Source organism: Schistocerca gregaria, chromosome 1, assembly GCF_023897955.1.
Source record: "Schistocerca gregaria isolate iqSchGreg1 chromosome 1, iqSchGreg1.2, whole genome shotgun sequence".
Classification (NCBI taxonomy): Eukaryota; Metazoa; Arthropoda; class Insecta; order Orthoptera; family Acrididae; genus Schistocerca; species Schistocerca gregaria.
Window position 1 is genome coordinate 799006754 of NC_064920.1, and position 22360 is coordinate 799029113.

The 22360-nt window shown below is 42.2% G+C and overlaps 1 protein-coding gene across 1 annotated transcript in view; it reads right to left on the reverse strand.

Moving 5' to 3' along the window:
* Nucleotides 1-22360, reverse strand: part of LOC126269996 (aminopeptidase N-like) — a 244468-nt gene that overhangs the window by 11533 nt on the left and 210575 nt on the right. The window contains exons 15-16 of the mRNA XM_049974035.1: nt 20966-21112; nt 9962-10043 (exon numbers count right to left, since the gene is read on the reverse strand). Coding sequence (XP_049829992.1) covers nt 9962-10043; nt 20966-21112 — 229 coding nt within the window. The remainder of the gene's footprint in view (nt 1-9961; nt 10044-20965; nt 21113-22360) is intronic.

Consider the following 22360-nt stretch of genomic DNA (forward strand, 5'->3'; position numbering starts at 1 on the left):
ACGGGGAACCATAGTTTCAAATTTTTAGTTCCTTATACAGTCTTTTGAAACTACCTATAAAGCTTCCCAACATAGAACAAATAAGTGTTTCACCGATGTAGTAGTATATCTTAACAGTGATTTTCGTAGATCTTAAAGCAATTAGTACAAAACAAAAGAGGCCTGAAGATATGATGGTGCTTTAATGTGGTACATTACTTAAATGAGCTAAAATGACTGATTTCTTTGTCAGATCTTACATTTATCTCATGGCAGGAAAGAGGGTTACACGGCCTTTCAACAGTCGCATGATTCCTGAGGTGTTAGGAAAAGGCACAGCAAGTGGAATAAACCCATCTCTATCAATCATCGAACCCCGGAATAGTGGTCCTCCAACCAGGTGTTTAACCTACTAAACCACTGATTCATTTACCCAATACTTCTGTGACAGAAAATTCTGTATCGCAACACACAGAATCAAATATTGGATTGGTTCAAATGGCTCTGAGCACTATGGGACTCAACTGCTGTGGTCATTAGTCCCCTAGAACTTAGAACTACTTAAACCTAACTAACCTAAGGACATCACACACATCCATGCCAGAGGCAGGATTCGAACCTGCGACTGTAGCAGTCGCACGGTTCCGGACTGCGCGCCTAGAACCGCGAGACCACCGCGGCCGGTTCAAATACTGGAGTGAAACAGACAGTTCACAGATTTGGAGCCATTAGTAGTGCTCACTGTCCTAAGAATGTTCTCCTGCCTATCTAAATGTATTGGGGATTGCTACACTAGACCAAGAGTAGAAAGGGGTAATCAATCCACCCTAGGCTCAAAGAAGTGCATGTAAGTACGAGTGTCGATAACCTGTACTGGATCCTGAGGCACTATTCCTCTAATTAAAAATAAATATATAAATCCGTTATGAAGTTGAAACCGCTAAGAATACGAGTTCAATAAATGTTGTCAAATACGGGTTGGTGTTTGTATGACGGTGATGTAGGGCGGAGGGTATGTCTATCTTTGATCTTTCCCAGTTTCAAATGTAAACTGAATTCATACCAGATGTATACGATCATTTAAGCTGCGATGGTTTTAGGAATCTTCCTTATCAATGATTGTATGCATGAGAAAGCCAGAGTCACTAGGTTTGCATCTCATGTCTAAATCTGTTGCAATCTGCGGAGGCACTCAGTAATAACAAATTATGCAAAACAGTATATTATATTAATATTTAATAGTATTTCCAATAAACAATTGTATCGAAACGATTAGCAATGGGCCCCCAAATGTGGCGAAAAATGGTACACCGCGATTCTCAGTCCCTCTTCTCATCTAATGTTGTGATTTCCATGTCGAGACCTCCCTATTATACTTCAGTAAAATGATTTTAGAGCATACTGTGAATTTGACTCTTCAGCATATTACTCTCTGTTATCGGAAATACACTGACGGAAAAAAATCGTGACACCAGAAAATAATTAATATAGAGTTATGAAATTTCTGGAATACATTTGTCTAGATGACATATTTAAGTGATTATCATTGCAAGATCACAGGTTAATGTAAGGGCGAGATAAGCCATTGCAAGGTGAAATGCTGGTACATTAACAACTGGCGTAGCTGCCGAAATGTTGAATGCAAGTATGCGAACGAGCATTCATTGTGCAGTGCAGCGACGAATGTCAGTTAGTGTGATGGAGTTCCTTGCCTGTTGCACTTGTTCGGTCAATACAGGGTCGGTTAATGCTGTTTGCGGATGACGGCAGAGTTGTCTTCCGATTATGTCCCAAATGTACTCGATTGGAGACAGATATAGTGATCGAGGAAAGCCACGACAACATGCCGACACTCTGTAGGGCATTATGGGTTGCACAAGCGGTATGTGGGCTCGCGTTATCTGGTTGGATAAAAACCACTGTTCATGAATGGCAGCACAACAGGTCGAGTCACCAGACTGACGTACAAATTTGCAGCCAGGGTGCTCGGGATTACCACGATAGCGCTCCACTGTCACACTGTCACACAGGTGTAGGTCCAATGTGTCCAGCACGCAGACAGGTTGATTGCAGGGCCTCAACTGGCCACCTTCTGACCAACAAACGGCCATCATTGGCACTGAGGCGCAACCAGCTTTCATCAGAAAGAAACGATAGATATCCACCTTTCCCTCCAATGAGCTCTTGCTTGACACCACTTAAGTCGAAAATGGCAGTGGCTCGGGGCAACACCGACACAAAGGAAGGCCTCAGCGCTTGTTCCTGACGTCACGTCAGCTAGGCACGGCGAACGCCATGTCTGTTGCAGGCATACTCATAATGGTGGTGTCTCCCTCCCTGACACAGGAAAATGTGAATCTATTGGAGGTAGTTGACCAACACACATTGTTCTGAGAGATTTCTGCAATCAATTAATTGTGCAATTCATTACACTTCTTAACATTTACTGTACTCCTGAACTTAAATTTCCACCTGTTTTAGGGATTGACATACAAAAACAACTTCATGGTCCAGCACCAACAGAATTCGTGCTCCTTTACCTTATTTGTAAATCTGGGGAAGTTACGTTTGTACTGGGTTGCTTTTACAAGAAACTGTGAACATACTCGTGCTCTCCTTTAGGTATCTTGGTTGACTATTGGGTGAAGAGCACTGAATGTTAATGAAATATCTTGCGATTGTACACGTTGGGGGAGGGAGTGGGGGACAGAAGAAGAGGCAAAAGAGAGATACTTGTTTCATCAAATAATTTTTTTTTATCTTATAAAGTTTCTCCTTTCAGTTGCAAGAGGGGAATATTTATCTTTTCTAATGGGCATTTTTAAAAAAGTTTAAGCTCAGCAGTATTTTCGATGTATGAAGCTATTTTGTTTCCTGTTTAGAATTCCTTTCGTTGAAAACGACTGTAATCTAATGACTGGCAACAGTTGGACATTTATACATGTAAATTAGTTCACATTTCCAGTGACGATGTCAAACGAAAATAAATAAATAAGTGAAAGAAACGAGTTAATTAAAAGGAGGGGGGGTTAAGTTTCGATAACAAAATGGATAAGTAAATATATTCCGAAGCTTGCAATGGGGCAAAGCATCTTCTCATATTGATCTACGTTTGTTTCGACAGGATTCAGTAAAACAGAACTATGCTCTTCATTTGTAGCTTTCCGATAGTAGGAAAATCTTTAGTCTAAATAAAACTGGAGAATCCAAAACCATACCAACCATTTTGTCCAAAAATAAGAGATTTATAGCGATAAGCACGCCCAGGCGTTTCTGCCTGCAACAGACCTGGCGTTCGAAGTGCCTGGCTGACGTGACGGTCACCATCAAGCGCCGAGGCCTTCCTTTGAGTCGGTGTTGCTGGAGGTCACTGGAAGGCACGTTACAGGTCGTCTGGCTCGGAGCTGTCCTTGTCGTTGTAACAGTTCGTTGTGTCACAGTGGCGCCAAGTGCCGCTCAAACTGCTTCTGCAGATGCAGTACGAGGTGGCAGAGACATACGCCGAACACGATGTTCTTTCGTCCCGGTAGTGCCCCGCGGCTTTTTGCGACCGTATATTTTCGTGACCCCGCTGCCAGTAGTCATATACAGTGGCTACATTCCTGCTGAGTCCAGCTTCTCTTAGCTCTTTTACACGACCTCGTTCAAACTCCGCGAGGTGATGATAATGGCGTCTTTCTCATCTTAAAGACATTCTTGACTTACATCAACTCACCACTTCAAGTATCGACGTTAACTAACGCTCACGACCGTCACAGCATCTATTTAAATGAAACTTTATTTGTGTCCTGATAGTGGCGCTACTAGCGCGAAATCTGAGAAGACATCATCTTTCAGACGTAGACGCAGGCCTACCATCTTTCGTTTATCTGGCACAACTCCTTCACGGTGCGATTTTTTCCGCCAGTGTAGTACGAAAATTTTATGAAGTTTCCCCCACAGCGGATGGAAAATAATATTTCATGTGTCTATCTCTTCATTTTGCGGCAGTCACTTTAACACGCATTCGAATTTATGTTTTATTATGGTAATTACTTACATCTATTTCATCTCTGCGTCACGATCTTGCCACAAGCATCAATGTGGTCTCGCCTCTGAAATACGAATGAAGTGAATATTTGTCTGGATCCTGCAATTAAACACGGAACCCTCTTTCGCTTCCGTCCATACATTTCAAACAGTTCTGTGGAATTGTGTCACTGCTCCCAGCAGTTAGCTGGGAAGGGCAGCAGCTGCTATCGACAAGAGACTGTGGGCTTCTAACGAACGGTGCGAGCAATTAAAAACACACTGTGTCTGTCTGGTGCAGCTGAACGGAAGGACTGTCGGTGGAAGCGCTATTGTCTGATGACCCGCTATTGCACGTCATGTACTAATATCGTTTTCTTTGTTTGAGAAACGGTTTTAACTTAAAAAATGTATTGTTTTATCTCATGACTGGCAGTTTTCGTCCATGAAAACTGCAAACAGTACATAGGATAAACACTCGTTCAAACATTCAAACTAATCATTTTTATGGTCTGAAAACGAAAATACTTAAACTGTGCAGTTAACAGAAATTAAATACACGAAATTAGATATTGAAAAATGTTGCGTTTATTATTCAGAAGGACTGGAGGACGTGTTATATTACGACATAAAGCACTGTAAGACAGAAACAGAACTGCCTTGGAAATGAAGAGGAGTTACCAGTCCAAAGAAAAGAAGTGTTTGGACTTTTAATTTTTGAATTTATAATTGATAGGAAACCGTCAATTCTCACCCTATATCTCTCAACAAAATATGCAGCGTTTAGATTAAGGGTTTACAGATACGATATTTCGTCCGCATTGATGACTTATAACAGCGTCGGCCACGGTATGCAAAGCTGCATGCGAACACGATGTGCTGCAGGCTTGGGGTCCGAGTCTCGGCGTGTCTCTCCACTGCTCGGCCCTTCTCGGAAGTCTTCGGCAAAATGCGACATTTTCTTTAGCACTACCGTGCGGCAATTTTTGGTTAGTACGTCATTCACTATCTCCGCAGGGTCGCCGTGTCAGCAGTGTTTGTCCTTCGCTATTTACTCTTGGTACAAAGCAGGTTCACAGATCCAGTGGCTACTTGTACTAAAAGAGGCAGTCTAACGATCTGTTGGCACAAGCCTGTGATAATGAGTAGGAATGACAGAAGGGAAGGATGAGACTTCTCAGAATCTATTATTCGGCCGCATATCGACAATTATCGCAAGTTTCGTTTGGAACCACATTACGACAGCGTGCAGAACGAATTAGAGATTCAGTTGATCTGGAAGCACTCTGCGCTAAACTTTCAGGCATTGAGCACGTGATGAAACTGATGATACAGAAATAAAATTTTCTGTACTAGCTCGCGTTATTACTCTGTTAGTTACCACAGTTTTCGGTGCAATTGAACGAAGGGTATGGAGACTGTAATATTACTGCAAAGTACGTTGGTTAAATGAAGGGGCATACTTGGAACAATTTTTCTATTTAAAACCCGCTATTGTGAAATTTATGAAGAAAAAAGGAAAGCAAGAACAACAATTAAAGCATCCGGAATGAACTGCAGACCTTGAGTTTTTGGTGGACTTCACTCCACACTGCAAGGGGAGAAGCAAGTTCTTTCTGATTGGGTAGGGATTCACATTGCGAATGGGATACATTGCGACAAAAAGCATCGTCCATTTCGCTAAGTTCCCTGCCATTAAAGAAAACGCGAATTTTGTAGAATTCATTGTAGTGTCCAAAGGATTACAAGTATGCTTTTCTAAATGTTTCGAGGACACTTCCTCTTTTACATCTCTTTTTGAACTGTTTTCGATACCATTTACCCCGCAGCTCAAAGTCTCCTATGCAGATGCAGATAGATCTGACCGATCTACAGTGTAACTCTCGTTTAAAGGACAAATTCTTTTACGTTAAAACCGTCCAGGAGTTCTAAGATGTTTATCTCAGGAAGAATTCCTACATCTCCATTACAAGGCTGCAAAATGATACAATATATCGATCAACATATGCGAGTAAAGACTTTTTCCGATTATGAAACTAAAAAGTCACGTTAAAGTGGCAAATTGAACGACGAAATTCTGCTATGTTATCTGCACCTGTATATTTTCCGATAGTTATTACAGGATAATAATTTTATTATGTCTTCAGCGCTCCAAAAATAACTACATAATACTGAAAATTTGTTTTGTGTGTGATCTATCTCGTTGAAAAATACGAAATATGATACCAAAGCGCAGCAATGTTCCTTGTGCGACTGCATTGTCATTTAAATGCATCGCGTTCGCAGTTTCCCCCTCCCCCCCTTTCCTGCTAGGGTCAAATACGCAGCCAGGCCAGGCAAGAGAGCTCTACACACATACACAGCGCACTGCACACTTGCAGAATTCGTGGCCATGATTCATGTACAATGTTCTCACCAGTGCTGTATGTAAGATGGGTAGACCCATAGCCAGACCCTGTGGTACAGGTTCTACCTATACAAATTTTACCAGATCAATTCACAAATTGCTATTTGAGGTTTATTAATTCTACAACATTTTAATACCCAATTTACTATTTAATGATCTGATAAGATTAGAAAATTAAAGAATTTTCACTAGTCTTTTTCATTCCTCAATTCTTCATATTTTTCATGGATATGTCTATATTTTATTTTAGTTCAAAGTGTTCAGTGTGTGAAATCTTATGGGACGTAACTGCTAAGGTCATCAGTCCCTAAGCTTACATACTACTTAACCTAAATTATTCTAAGGACGAACACACACAGCCACGCCCGAGGGAGGACTCGAACCTCCGCCGGGACCAGCCGCTCGGTCCATGACTGCAGCGTCCAAGACCGCTCGGCTAGTCCCGCGCGGCTTATTTTAGTAATATCTCTACTTTGCTTTTGCCTTTTCACTCTCTTACAGGGAAGATACAGCCGCGATGGCAGTTCTGGGTATTGCACTACAGCCGTCGTAATCTCTATATATATAAAATCTCCTGACAAACCGACTGACTAACTGACTGATCACCGCCCAACTCAAACTGCAAAAGGACAGAAAGTTGAAATTTAGAGAAGATGTGTTTCTTGTACTGTAGCCTTTGTTTAAGAAGGGATTTTTCGAAATTCCAGCTCTAATGGAGTGAAATAGGGGATGAGAGTTTCTCTTTATAAATAACCGCTAGACCTACGAAAATTGGTATTTAGTTTCTCAGTCAGAAATAAATAGATACGCGTTTCAACGTTTTCTACAGAAGACTGAAAGGACTAGTAAAATCCACCTTGGGGGCATATCAGATCAGTCTAGGTTCCGCAGAATGTAGGAACACCTAAAGTTATACTGATACTACGACATATCTCGGAATACAGATTAATAAAAGGAAAATCTACATTAGCTTGCATAATCTTGGAGCACTGACTTTTCTATTTTGACCCAACAACACTTCCGTGCTTAATGCGGTCCACTTAAACAGAAGCCACACACGAGTAACAAATAGCCTACGTTCATGTTTGATTAAAGGAGTGTCGTGGCGACTAGTGAGAAAAATAAGTAATTAATAATTTTCTGTGAATCCTTCGATGTTTTTACTTTCGATGTTCAAGACATGATGTAATGACAAGCTCAGCAAGTTTCTACATATTGCCAAGAATCGTTTTTGATTCGTTTTCCAGGAGGAAAAATTACACTTACTACCAAGTACTAAAACAATTCAGTAAACACGATAAAGGCGTTAAAATACGAGAGTGGCTGGTACCATTCTTTGATTACTTGTAGTTAATTAGATCACGGTCATAAATGGAAAGGAAATGTAACATCATGTATGCCTATAATGAAGGACGAACACCATTCGCCCTCGACGAATGTCTTTATGAAGAAGAAAAGAAATGTAGTAATAAGATAAGCAACGTAAAAATATACCTTGCAGTTTCTAGACTGGAAATTATTCTTTAGATTTTGTAAATTTATAATCAAGAAGAGAGCTGCATCAAACCAGTCTCAGGACTGAAGACAACAACAACAACATAATCAAGAAAATAGGAGACATATCTATGTCGATGACTGTTGAGCTTCGCTGTTACGAGTTTTGATATTGATTATAGTATATGAGATGTAATAGATTTTGTTCGGAGAGGAATGTGTTTCCTTCTCGTAACTTCAGAAAACGAACAAAGCGTAGTACTTTCGACTAGCTACCATAGAACTTGCTTTGCAAGAAAGTAATACCCTTTAATTACACTTTAGTATCTGAGATTTATGGCATACGCTGAAAAATTGAGGAACGTGACTGACTTCTCGCTGTATAAATGTAGCAACGACATGTAACAAAACAATAACTAAGAACCGGCTTGAGGAATCATTACTATAACTACGAGGGTTGACTGAAAAGTAATGCCTCCACCTTCGTAACTCTTCGACAGTTGGTAGCATTGGTATGTGGCAGGTACTGACTTGTTCCGTAGTCTCTTCTCTACAGCTCCAGTTGGCGGGAAGTCGTATCATTCAACGGTTGTGTTGTTACAGTGTAAAATATGGAACCCTGCGCAGACGGTCGGTCAATGCGATTTAAACAACGTGCAGTAATTGAATTCTTGACAACAGAAGGTGTCACCCCAAAGTAGATTCATCAGAGAATGAAAGCAGTTTATGGTGATTGTGTTGATGTGAGTACTGTGCGTCGTAGGGCGAGTAAGTTTAAAGATGTTAAGGCGGAAATATCTGACCTGCGGGACAAACAAAGACTTCGACGTCCTGTGGCAGCAACTGCCGAGTTTCGCAAGAAAAATGTTGACAGATTGATTCAAGACGATCGTCGTATCAGTCAGAAAGAAATTGCAAGCACAATCGGCGTTTCTCAAGAAATGGGTCACATTATTGCTTTGCTTGGCTATGGGAAGATCTGTGTATGGTTGGTACCCCGGATGCTGACTGCTGAAATGAAAGCGCACAGACCTGAAATTTGCCAGGAACTCTCGCGTTATGAGAATGAAGGTGACACCTTTCTCCATTCTGTTGTGACGAGACGAAACGTGGATACACCATTAAGACCCGGAGACGAAACGACAGTCTATGGAATATCGACACAAAGACTCGCCCCAGAAAAAGAAAGCCAAGACGCAGCCGTCAGCTGGAAAAATCATGGCCACAGCGTTCTGGGACGCAGATGGTGTTTTCCATGTTGATTTCCTTGATCGCGGAACAATAATAAATTAAGAGCGTTACATCTTAACGCTACGAACTCTGAAACGACGGCTAACAAGGGTCCGAAAAGAAAAGGTATATGTTTTCCTGCGCCATGACAATGCCAAACCACACACTTCACGAGCCACCACAGCAGAACTTCAGAGACTGAATCTCACCACCGTACGGCATCCTCTATACAGTCCAGATTTAGAACCATCTGACTTTCATCTGTTTCCGATAATGAAATACGATCTCCGGGGACTTCATTATGCTTCTGATGAAGACTTTGAGAGGACTGTAAGACTGTGGTTGCGGAAACAGTGACAACTTCTTCCGTGACGGCTTCAGAAAACTTGTTCATTGTTGGCAGAAACGTATCCAATTGACTGGTGATTAAGTGGGAAAGTGAATATTGGTAATTAAAGATCACATTATAAGGATTATTTCTGCGTTTGATTTATTAAAATATTGCCATCCAAATCCAATTAACGAAGGTCGAGGCATTACTTTTCACTCAACCCTTGTAGAAAACTTAAATTTGACCAGTAAGGACGTAAAATATAAGAAATAATGACTGATTCCTTAAGTTCTACAAAGGATAACTGAGTCTGGGTCTAGAAGTCATCAGGTATATATCTACAGTATTATATTCCATATTATTTTGAATGATGAGTGAATTAACTATAGGCCCAAGAAACGGAACTGTAACCATTTGTCAAATTCACTGTTCACTGTACTGGTTGCTTTGCTATTCCAGCTAACGAACATCTATCCAAGTTCTGTTCTAAATAAGGATCACTGAGTACTTACCATGTCAAGACCTTCTTGTGTTTTGAAGCCGTCAACAGTAGCTGAAATAAGGTATTCCCACAAAGCTGGATTTCCTTCACATCTGCAAAGAAAGTTCATAACGTGATCATACCGAAATAGTTATCATTTTTATCATTACAAGGAAGATTTGATTTATAATAACGTCAGTCATTCACTTATTACTAATAAACTTAACATGCTGGAAAAATGTACATCAGTGCATCTCCTAAAAAGTTACAGGGCATTTGCTCTGTATAACTCTGATTAGAGTTAATATCGTTAAATATTCATGGATAAATTTGCAAAATGTTTCGTCGTTCCGATTTCATGTTCATTAATCACAAATTCATATGAATATTTATTGACGCCGTTGTTCAGTATTTGTCTAGGAGCCAACCACCGTTCAATTATTTCCATTAATGTTGAAATGAAATATAAATCTTTTGAAGCTCTTTTTTGTGTTTTAATATGTGGGAAAGAGTAACACTATTATAATTTTAGCCGAGAAACGATATCAGAGTACCAGAATATTATTTTGGCGGAATATTCGCTCTAGTTTTCGTATTGAAATGAAATAAAATGTGCATATGACGTAAAGACCCGCTCCGGGTGGTTCGGCAATCTTGTGCAATTTTTTTATTTGATGCCACTTCTTCGACTTGCGCGCTTATGGTGATAAAGTGAACACGGGTACCGAATCCCGAGAGGAGCAAAAACGCAATCTGTCCGGGAATCGAACCAGGGCCCCGGGTCCGAGAGTCAGCAACGCTAATTCAAAGAACACGAGCTACGAACGCTTTTTGTAATACCTGCTATTGATGCTTGAACAGTTAACTGCAGAAAAAAATTGATTAACCGTTTGCTAAGTACCATTTCTCTCGTAGTTAGCAGAACGCTAGGGCATACAATTTCGCATTTAATTAATTACGTTCAAATAATTAGCTGAGCAAAAGTCTGAAAAAGGCATTTCGTGAGAAATTCCACAGACAAATCAGTACATTTGCATAAAAAGAGTACTCATACTTTCTGTTGGAGTCCCAGTATGCGAATCTGGCACTGTTGTGTGCGGCGTTATATGTCAGTCTATTAGAATTAAAAATTAGAATCTATTTATTGTGAATTACATAGGACTATTCGATATGCATTTTAAATTCTTACTCTCCACATTCACTAGACTTTGCAAACCAAAAAGTCAAATGCTATGGAAAGAACTGCGAGAGCCGAAACGATACTTTGATTGTAATTTTGCACTGAAGAATACAAAATCATAATATAAGTTTACTGCATGAAATTGTACTACACGTCAGCGACCACAATAGCACTAATTAACAAATAGCTTTCTACTTTCATATGGCAATCTTAACGCGTTTTTGGTTAAGCCATCATCAAAATCACATTTAAAATGACATCTATACACAGTGTATGGCCAAATTTCTGCGAGAAAATACATACCATAGATCAGTGATAACAGCCGAAACGAGTTAAGATAGCTGATACACGAAAACAAAAAAGTGTCGAGACGGAATGTTACGTTAATTGATTTTAACAGACACAATGTTTTGATCTCTGTGCCATGTATTCTGTTTCAAACTAACACCAATGTTCTGACTTGGCAGCTGGGCAATACTGACGCAGAGTGAAATAATGTCGTGACCAAGGATCACAAAGCCTTCCTACGTGCTAAGTAGTGTTCCAGTTTCCTCCAGCGATGTGTTGAACAAGTGTTCCCGTCGTTGTCAGAATGAACATGTCACTCTCTTCACATTTCACTTCCATTACACTGAAACTATTGTAACAAGCGATTCAGTTAAACTATTCAATTCTGATCGCGTGTTTTTAGGGGTTAGTGCCGTGTGTTAAGTGCCAAATGTTTGTCTTTTGACTACAAGCTTAACAATGGATGTGTCTTTCACTGAACCACTTCGGAAGTAAATAAAAAGGTAGACTTAAAACACTACAGCCTGATAAACTGAAGGAAGTGCACGGTGTGATCAAAAAATCGAACACCACCGAGAAGAACTTTTTTGATCAAACATCGTTTTTTATTTGTTTTCCATTCCGTTTATCTATTCTTTCTTTTTTAATTGGACTTGTGTTTGGTTATGCGCATCACATATGGATAACAGATGGCATCTCTGTGATCATGAACGAACACACATTTTTTGTGAGCTTCACGAAAACTGCGTGGGGCTAAGTATCAGTATGATCATAATGGAAGAAACACCTTTTGGATCACCGCTATGTTTATGATTTTCGTTAACAGTTTCGCTATGATGATCAGATCGTCTTCAGATCAAACATTAGTGCACTGCAAAAGAGCCAAGACGCAACAGTAAACGTTCGCTTTTGGCTGCTGCACCCTTATCGTTCTGGACAAATTGAGCGTGCAGCACGAATATTAGACCTGAAGATAATCTGGTCACCACTTCACTGGTGCCTTATGCAGCATCAGAAATGCACTTTGTCGTCAGATCTACGACAAATCACCACATATCCAGCTTTACAGAGTGTGCAAACCTCTAACCTCTATCTTCTGAGATGCGGCGTGAATGTCCAACACCTTCTTGCATAGTCGTGCTTTCACCTTCCTTCACTCGCTTTACAGAATGCTTAAGACAGCAGCAGACAACAGCAGACGTTCTTTTCTGATGTGTTCATAATACCGACGTTTTAGGGCAGAGCGATAAGGCAAATAAATTTTAATAACATGGCTGTGAACGTGAACAACTACCATGAAACCGTTTCGGTTGTAATAACAGACAACTCTTTCCGCTCAAGTGGGTTTCCAGGACGGTTACAACGATCTCTGACACCGTACCATTTTAATCAAGTGGCCGCTTCATTCATAATTTTTCAAAAAGTACTGAAATTCACCGTCTCAGACATTTAGTGAGTCTTTTTGGAGCTGTCTCTCGGAGATTTGGTATCACACCATCAAAAGTAATTGGTCGAGGTACTGAAGGAGGGCTGAAGGATACGGCCAGAAGCGTAGCAACAAACCATTTGAGACGAACGACTAACATTTGAATACGGTAGTGTAAACGAAAAATAAATTATTTTACGAAATTCATAGGATTACAGCATCATCAGCAAATTTACTGTCACTGCATCAGTAAATCAGTTAAATCCCTCCAAAAAAACTCTCACGTCAAGTACCATTTTATAACGGCGACATTGAAACTCTATTTCTGAGAAATATTCCATGTCACTCTCCATAGATTGCGTCATCAGCTCTTCCTAGAATTAAAATTGTTTAGTTTGAAGGATGTAAACGAGGCCCCTACCACAAAACGTCTTCTCATAAGCCATGTTTGATAAATGGTACGCGCAGATACAAATTATTAGGTTGGTGCGCAAGTTCATGGCACTTTTGTTTTGATATTCCGGTTATTATGGGCTTGTTAAACGATTGTAATTTTTTATTTGTAGTTCACTGTCGCTGTTTGTTTTTATATAGTGTCATTTTGACATTTGGAGGTAGTGAGTGGAGCTGTGGACGCTAGAAAATAGAGTGCCAAGTGGAGAAACCGGAACATTTCCGATATATTCTTCTGTTTGAGTTAAATAGAGGAGTGAAAGCAAAGGGGGCACCCAGAAACATTTGCTTCGTGAATGGAGATAATGGCATTGGATGGAGCACGGCAAGAAAATGCTTATCTAGTTTTAAGGAGTGTAGTTCTGACGTTAGTGACTCTCCACCTTCAGCCAAACCTTCGTGGTTTGATGAAGAACGTTTAAACCCATTAACCCACAACGATCTGCCTCATTGTTCTCGAGATGTGGCAAATGTGATGACCTGTGATCATTCCATGATCGTGCGACATTTTGAAGCAATGGGGAAAGGTCTGGCTCTAAGCCATAGACACAAAAATCAGCCAAGGCTCTATGTGTATCTCTGCTTGCTCGTCGTCAATTGCCTCGTGAACAACACCGATCATTTCTACTCTGTATCGTTACTGGTGATGAGAAATTGAGTGTTTATGCAAACATAAGGAAAAAATAAGAATGGTTGGGCCAAACCAAAGGAGCAATTTCCTGCACAAGGACCTGCCGGTACCCTCAGAGAATAATGTTTCGCATCTACTCGAACAGCGACGGTGTGGAATACTACGAATTGCTTCCCCGACATGTGGCCATCATTAATGATATTTATTGTCAACAACTAGGATGTGTTGCAGACATAATCCAAAACCAACGACCAGGAGGGCTGCGTGAAGTGATACTATTCGACGACAACCCTCACCCGCATTCTGCCAGAGTGGCAAAAAGCACTAAACAGGGGTCATCTTGGGAAGTCATCTTCACTTGGTATTGCACTCTCAGATTTTCACTTTTTGCGCTCTCTATCGAACAACCTTCAAGGAACTTCCATTCCGGATGAAAATTGGTTCCGACCACGACTCTACAAGTTCTTCGCATCAAAACTACGCGATTTCTACAGTCGGAGAATCGAAAAGTTACCCCAGCATTGGCAGAATCTAGCGAATAGTGAAGGCTGATATATTATCGATGACTAAAGTCTGTATTTTGTTTATCAAGCTGATGAAAAAAAGCTACGAATTTATGCACCAACCTAATAGACAAACGGGGACGCCGACGTACAGTATAACAGAGTAAATGCAATGAGGGACCAAAACATTATGACCACTGTCAACAAAATTTTTCTGGGTTTGTGAGCGCATTGTCGATGTGTACAACTATCGACGTTTCGGTCACCGTTGCAAGTGACCTTCTTCAGGGTTTTTTTTTCTCCTGAATGAGGAAACTTTATTTCTTTCTGCAGACGTGGCTGTTATCTAATTCTGATTGGCTGTTAAGGATGAAGGGGAGAGATATGAGAAGTTCTTCCCTGGTGTTATTTATTATTTCTTTTCACTGGTGGCAACACGACGTTTTGATTGGTATTTGCATTACTGCTTGTGATGGGTGGAAATCGGCGAATAGAAAACCAGGCGACACTAGTGACGTGGTGTTGAATTCCCGCTTTCTTGCGCCGGCTGAGGCGCGCCAGTACTCTACGAACCTGCGGCCGCTGCGGTCCTCCTGCGCGCCTGTGTATATTGCTTCACGTGCGCTGTCGTCCCATAACGCTGTTATTGCTTCTCTATTCATTGTAGAGGATCGCTTGGCTATTTCTATTGCCTCTCTAACCTCCCTCCTGAAAGTAAGAGGTTGTTTCGCCAGTACGCGAGCTTCAACAAAATTAATCTGTGTGCCGCACTCATCCTGGTGTTCTGCAACCGCCGCCTTGGTGTGTTGCCATAGTCGGACATACTTTTTACATACTGACAATGCGTTCACAAACCCATAAAAAATTTATTGACTGTGACAATGGCTGCCGAAGCCTACGTTTATATTATGACAAGTGTCGACTGCGAGACGAATGCCACCTGGTGGCGTTGTTTATTTGCATGTGACGCGATGAAGAAAGTATATAAGCGCAGAATAGACAAATGGGAACCATAACAGCCACGATGGAGGCCGCAAATGTGGAAATACAGTCTGGACCCGAGCGACCGCCACGGTCGCAGGTTCGGAACCTGTCTCAGGCATGGATGTGTGTGATGTCCTTGGGTTAGTTAGCTTTAAGTAGGTCTAAGTTCTAGAGGACTGATGACCTCAGATGCTAAGTCCCATAGTGCTCGTAGGCATTTGAACCAAATACACTACTGGCAATTAAAATTGCTACACCAGGAAGAGTTGCACATGATAAACGGGTATTCATTCTACAAATATATTATGCTAGAACTGTCATATGATTACATTTTCACGCAATTTGGGTGCATAGATCCTGAGAAATCACTACCCAGAAAAACCACATCTGGCCGTAATAACGGCCTTGATACGCCTGGCCATTGAGTCAAACAGAACTTGGATGGTGTGTACAGGTACAACTGCCGATGCAGCTTCAACACGATACCACAGTTCATCAAGAATAGTGACTGGCGTATTGAGACGAGCCAGTTGCTCGGCCACTATTGACCAGACGTTTTAGGTTGGTGAGAGATCTGGAGATTGTGCTGGCCAGGGCAGCAGTCAAACATTTTCTGTATCCAGAAAGGTCCGTGAAGGACCTGCAGCATGTGGTCGTGCGTTGTCCTGCTGAAATGTAGGGTTTCGCTGGGATCGAATGAAGGGTAAAGCCACGGGTCGTAACACATCTGAAATGTAACGTCCACTGCTCAAGGTGCGGTCAATGCGAACAAGAGGTGACCGAGACGCGTAATCAATGGCACCCCATACCATCACGCCGGGTGATACGTCAGTATGGCGATGACGAATACACCCTTCCAATGTGCGTTAACCGCGATGTCGCCAAACACGGATGCGTCCATCATGATGCTGTAAACAGAACCTGGATTCATCCGAAAAAATGACGTTTTGCCATTCGTGCACCCAGATTCGTCGTTGAGTGCACCATAGCAATCGCTCCTGTGTGTTATGCAGCGTCAGGGGTAACCGCAGCCATGGTCTCCGAGCTGATAGTCCATGCTGCTGCAAACGTCGTCGAACTGTTCGTGAAGATTGTTGTTGTCTTGCAAACGTCCCCATCTGCTGACTCAGGGATCGAGACGTGGCTACACGATCCGTTACAGCCAGGCGGATAAGATGCCTGTCATCTCGACTGCTAGTGATACGAGGCCGTTGGGATCCAGCACGGCGTTCCGTATTACCCTCCTGAACCCACCGATTCCATATTCTGCTAACAGTCATTGGATCTCGACTCAAGCGAGCAGCAATGTCGCGATACAATAAACCGCGATCGCGATAGGCTACAATCCGACCTTTATCAAAGTCGGAAACGTGATGGTACGCATTTCTCCTCTTTACACGAGGCATCACAACAACGTTTCACCTGGTAACGCCGGTCAACTGCTGTTTATGTATGAAAAATCAGTTGTTAACTTTCCTCATGTCAGTTCGTTGTAAGTGTCGCCACCGGCGCCAACCTTGTGCTTGTGTGAATGCTCTGCAAAGCTAACCATTTGGATATCAGAGCATCTTCTTCCTGTCGGTTAAATTTCGCGTCTGTAGCACGTCATCTTCGTAGTTTAGCAATTTTAATGGCCAGTAGTGTACATTCATATAAGTGACTGTGATAAACGGCAAATTGCTGTCACCCGTCGTCTGTGAACGAGCGTCTCGGGAACGACGAAGCTGGTCGGCTGTTTGCAGGTTGCTGTCGTGAGTATTCGTGTAAACTGGAGGACGAGAAAACCACAAGTATGCGAGAAGATGCTGGACATTCACGCCTAATCACAGAACGTGGAGGTCAGAGGTTTGTACCCTCTGTAAACCTGGATAGGTGGCGGTCTGTGGTAAATCTAACGTCAGAGAACAATTCTAATGCTGGAGCGGGCACCAGTGATATGATGAACAGATTATGTTCAGATCTAAAATTAATTCCGCTAGCTCCCCCCCCCCCCCCCCCCCCCATGCACCATGGACCTTGCCATTGGTGGCGAGGCTTGCATGCCTCAGCGATGCAGATGACCGTACCGTAGGTGCAACCACAACGGGGAGAGGGGGGGGGGGATCTGTTAAGATAAGAGTCCAGACAAACGTGTGGTTCCTGAAGAGGGGCAGCAGCCTTTTCAGTAGTTGCAAGGGCAACAGTTTGGATGATTGACTGATCTTGCCTTGTAACAATAACCAAAACTGCCTTGCTGTGTTGGCACTGCGAACGGCTGAAAGCAAGGGGAAACTACGGCCGTAATTTTTCCACGAGGGCATGCCGCTTTACTGTATGATTAAATGATGATGGCATCGTCTTGGGCAAAATATTCTGGAGGTAAAATAGTCCGCCATTCGGATCTCCGGGAGGGGACTACTCAAGAAGACGTCGTTATCAGGAGAAAGAAAACTGGCGTTCTACGGATCGGAGCGTGGAATGTCAGATCCCTTAATCGGACAGGTAGGTTAGAAAATTTAAAAAGGGAAATGGATAGGTTAAAGTTATAGTGGGAATTAGTGAAGTTCGGTGGCAGGAGGAACAAGACTTTTGGTTAGGTGAATACTGGGTTATAAATACAAAATCAAATAGGGGTAATGCAGGAGTAGGTTTAATAATGGATAAAAAAAATAGGAGTGCGGGTAAGCTACTACAAACAGCGTAGTGAAGACATTATTGTGGCCAAGATAGACACAAAGCCCACGCCTACTACAATAGTACAAGTTTAGATGCCAACTAGCTCTGCAGATGATGAAGAAATTGATGAAATGTATGATGAGATAAAAGAAATTATTCAGGTAGTGAAGGGAGACGAAAATTTAATTGTCATGGGTGACTGGAATTCGTCAGTAGGAAAAGGGAGAGAAGGAAACATGGTAGGTGAATATGGATTGGGGCGAAGAAATGAAAGAGGAAACTGTCTGGTAGAATTTTGCACAGAGCATTACTTAATCATAGCTAATACTTGGTTCCAGAATCATAAAAGAAAGTTGTACACATGGAAGAACCCTAGAGATACTAAAAGGTATCATATAGATTATTTAACGGTAAGACAGAGATTTAGGAATCAGGTTTAAAATTGTAAGACATTTCCAGGGGCAGATGTGGACTCTGACCACAATCTATTGGTTATGAACTGTAGATTAAAACTGAAGAAACTACAACTAGGTGCTAATTTAAGGAGATGGGACCTGGATAAACTGAAAGAACCAGAGGTTGTACAGAGTTTCAGGAAGAGCATAATGGAACAATTGACAGGAATGGGGGAAAGAAATACAATAGAAGAAGAATGGGTAGATCTGTGGGAAGTAGTAGTGAAGGCAGCAGAGGATCAAGTAGGTAAAAAGACGACGGCTAATAGAAATCCTTGGGTAACAGAATAAATATTGAATTTAACTGATGAAAGGAGAAAATATAAAAATGCAGTAAATGGAGCAGCAAAAGGGAATACAAACGTCTCAAAAATGAGATCGACAGGAAGTGCAAAATGGCTAAGCAGGGATGGCTAGAGGACAAATGTAAGGATGTAGAGGCTTATCTCACTAGGGGTAAGATAGATACTGCCTACAGTAAAATGAAAGAGACCTTTGGAGAGAAGAGAACCACTTGTATGAATATCAAGATCTCAGATGGAAACCCAGTTCTAAGCAAAGAAGGGAAGGCGGAAAGGTGGAAGGAGTATATAGAGGGTTTATACAAGGGTGGTGTACTTGAGGACAATATTATAAAAATGGAAGAGGATGTAGATGAAGACGAAATGGGAGATACGACACTGCGTGAAGAGTTTGACAGAGCACTGAAAGACCTGAGTCGAAACAAGGCCCCCGGAGTAGACAACATTCCATTGGAACTACTGACGGCCTTGGGGGAGCCAGTCCTGACAAAACTCTACCATCTGGTGAGCAAGATGTATGATACAGGCGAAATACCCTCAGACTTCAAGAAGAATATAATAATTCCCATCCCAAAAAAAGCAGGTGTTGACAGATGTGAAAATTACCGAACTATCAGTTCAATAAGTCACGGCCGCAAAATACTAACTCGAATTCTTTACAGACGAATGGAAAAACTGGTAGAAGTGGACCTTGCGGAAGATCAGTTTGGATTCCGCAGAAATGTTGGAACACGTGAGGCAATACTAACCTTGCGACTTATCTTAGAAGAAAGATTAAGAAAAGGCAAGCCTACGTTTCTAGCATTTGTAGACTTAGAGAAAGCTTTTGACAATGATAACTGGAGTACTCTCTTTCAAATTCTGAAGGTGGCAGGGGTAAAATACAGGGAGAGTAAGGCTATTTACAATTTGTACAGAAACGAGATGGCAGTTATAAGAGTCGAAGGGTATGAAAGGGAAGCACTGGTTGGGAAGGGAGTGAGACAGGGTTGTAGCCTTTCCCCGATGTTATTCAATCTGTATATTGAGCAAGCAGTAAAGGAAACAAAAGAAAAATTCGGCGTAAGTATTAAAGTCCATGGAGAAGAAATAAAAATTTTGAGGTTCGCCGATGACATTGTAATTTTGTCAGAGACAGCAAAGGACTTGGAAGAGCAGTGTCATGAAAGGGGGATATAAGAACATCAAGAAAAGCAAAACGAGGATAATGGAATGTAGACAAATTAAGTCGGGTGATGCTGAGGGAATTAGATTAGGAAATGAGACACTTAAAGTAGTAAAGGAGTTTTGCTATTTAGAGAGTAAAATAACTGATGATGGTCGAAGTAGTGGGGATATAAAATGTAGACTGACAATGGCAAGGAAATCCTTTCTGAAGAAGAGAAATTTGTTAACATCGAGTATAGATTTAAGTGTCAGGAAGTCGTTTCTGAAAGTATTTGTATGGAGTTTAGCCATGTATGGAAGTGAAACATGGATGATAAACAGTTTGGACAAGAAGAGAATAGAAGCTTTCGAAATGTGGTGCTACAGAAGAATGCTGAAGATTAGATGGGTAGATCACATAACTAATGAGGAGGTACTGAATAGAATTGGGCAGAAGAGGAGTTTGTGGCACAACTTGACAAAAAGAAGGGATTGGTTGGTTGGACATGTTCTGAGGCATCAAGGGATCACAAATTTAGCATTGGAGAGCAGCGTGGAGGGTAAAAATCGTAGAGGGAGACCAAGAGATGAATACACTAAGCAGATTCAGAAGGATGTAGGTTGGAGTAAGTACTGGGAGATGAAGAAGCTTGCACAGGATAGAGTAGCATGGAGAGCTGCATAAAACCAGTCTCAGGACTGAAGACCACAACAACAACTCAGTTCGTCCAGAAAGAAGACAATGCAACAGTAAACAGTGAAAGTCTAAAACGTTAACCGGTAACGAAAATAATAAACGTAGTGGTGTATCTTCTACTACCTGCATACTTGTCCTTATACTCACGCAGTTTTCGTGAAGAATGAGGTGTCACTGCACAAACAGTGCATACCTGTGAGAGGGCCGTGTCGTAAAGGTTATGACAACCCTTAACGGGTGCCACTTGCAACGTGAGAAAACTTGTACTGTAGGGTGGGCTGTGTGTGGTGCGCAGGCAGTGTTTGGTGTACGTACCGCTTCTTGACGGCGTCCCAGTTGTCCGAGAGGAAGTGTAGCAGCGCCTCGCTGCCCCGCTGGCTGCTGCCCATGTGTAGCAGCAGCAGCCGGATGTCTGACTCGGTGAAGTTGCCCGTGTCCTCCAGCAGGCTCACGTTCAGCAGCCTGCACAGCGGGACACAGAGTGAGAGAGATGGAGCGGGGAGGGGCAACTGAAGTGTCTAACTATTCTAACAGAAAATGCAGTGTGATGTTTCCAGTGCTGCTGTGCAGGCTGTATATATCGCAGGACGCTGAAACATCGTAGGTGTCCATAATGAGATTTTCACTCTGCAGCCCGAGTGACGCTGATATGAAACTTCCTGGCAGATTAAAACTGTGTGCCGGACCGAGACTCGAACTCGGGACCTTTGCCTTTCGCGGGCAAGTGCTCTACCATCTGAGCTACCCAAGCACGACTCACACCCCGCACAGTTTTAATCTGCCAGGAAGTTTCATCGTGGGTATGTTCATTAGTAGGTGCGCTCGCGGTGAGTGCTGAAAAAAATTTAGTTCCACTTTCCGCCTCCAGGTCAAAATATGGCGCTCTAAACAGTGAGAAAGTGAAAAGATTCCTGTTTTGACGTCAATATGCTGTTTGTTGTTTGGTGACGATTGTTGATTTCTTTTGTGAAGTGGCTGTTCGTGCACAGTGTTAAGAAGGGTCAAGTTTTCCGTACGAAACGCAATGGCTATTGAGAAGAAAGACCGTCCACTGTTGCTAGAGTTGTTTAATCGGAATGGCAGCAATAGCAGCGTTTCATTGAGGGAATATCGCCGACGTAAACAACTGCTAAACCGAGCGAGGTGGCGCAGTGGCTACCACACTGGACTCGCATTAGGAAGGACGACGGTTCAATCCCGCCTCCGGCCATCCTCATTTGGGTTTTCCGTGATTTCCCTAAATCGATCCACGCAAATGCCGGGATGTTTGCTTTGAAAGGGCACGGCAGAGTTCCTTCCACATCTTTCCCTAATCCGGTGAGACCGATGACATTGCTGTCTGGTCTCCTTCACCAAACAACCCAACCCAACAACTGCGAAGAAGTCCCATGTCAATAAATTTGCTACAGAACATGATCAAGGAGCTGAAAGAAATAGGCGAATTAGAGGTGCGGTAGTGAGAGGGAGGAGGCCTATTCCCGTGACAGTTGATGAAGTTGCTGTAGTTATTACCGACCAATCCACACATGCCTCAGATTCTACAGCCAGTCCTCAAGATGTGCCATGGGAACTGTCTCTCCCCTGTAAACAGTTCAAAAGATTATGCAGCGCGTTGTATACTGATATCCCCAGGAGATTTAGAATGTGCACCAAATGTCCTCCACGATGGGGTGCAATACCGTGACTTTGGCCTTTGTTTCTTCCGCACGC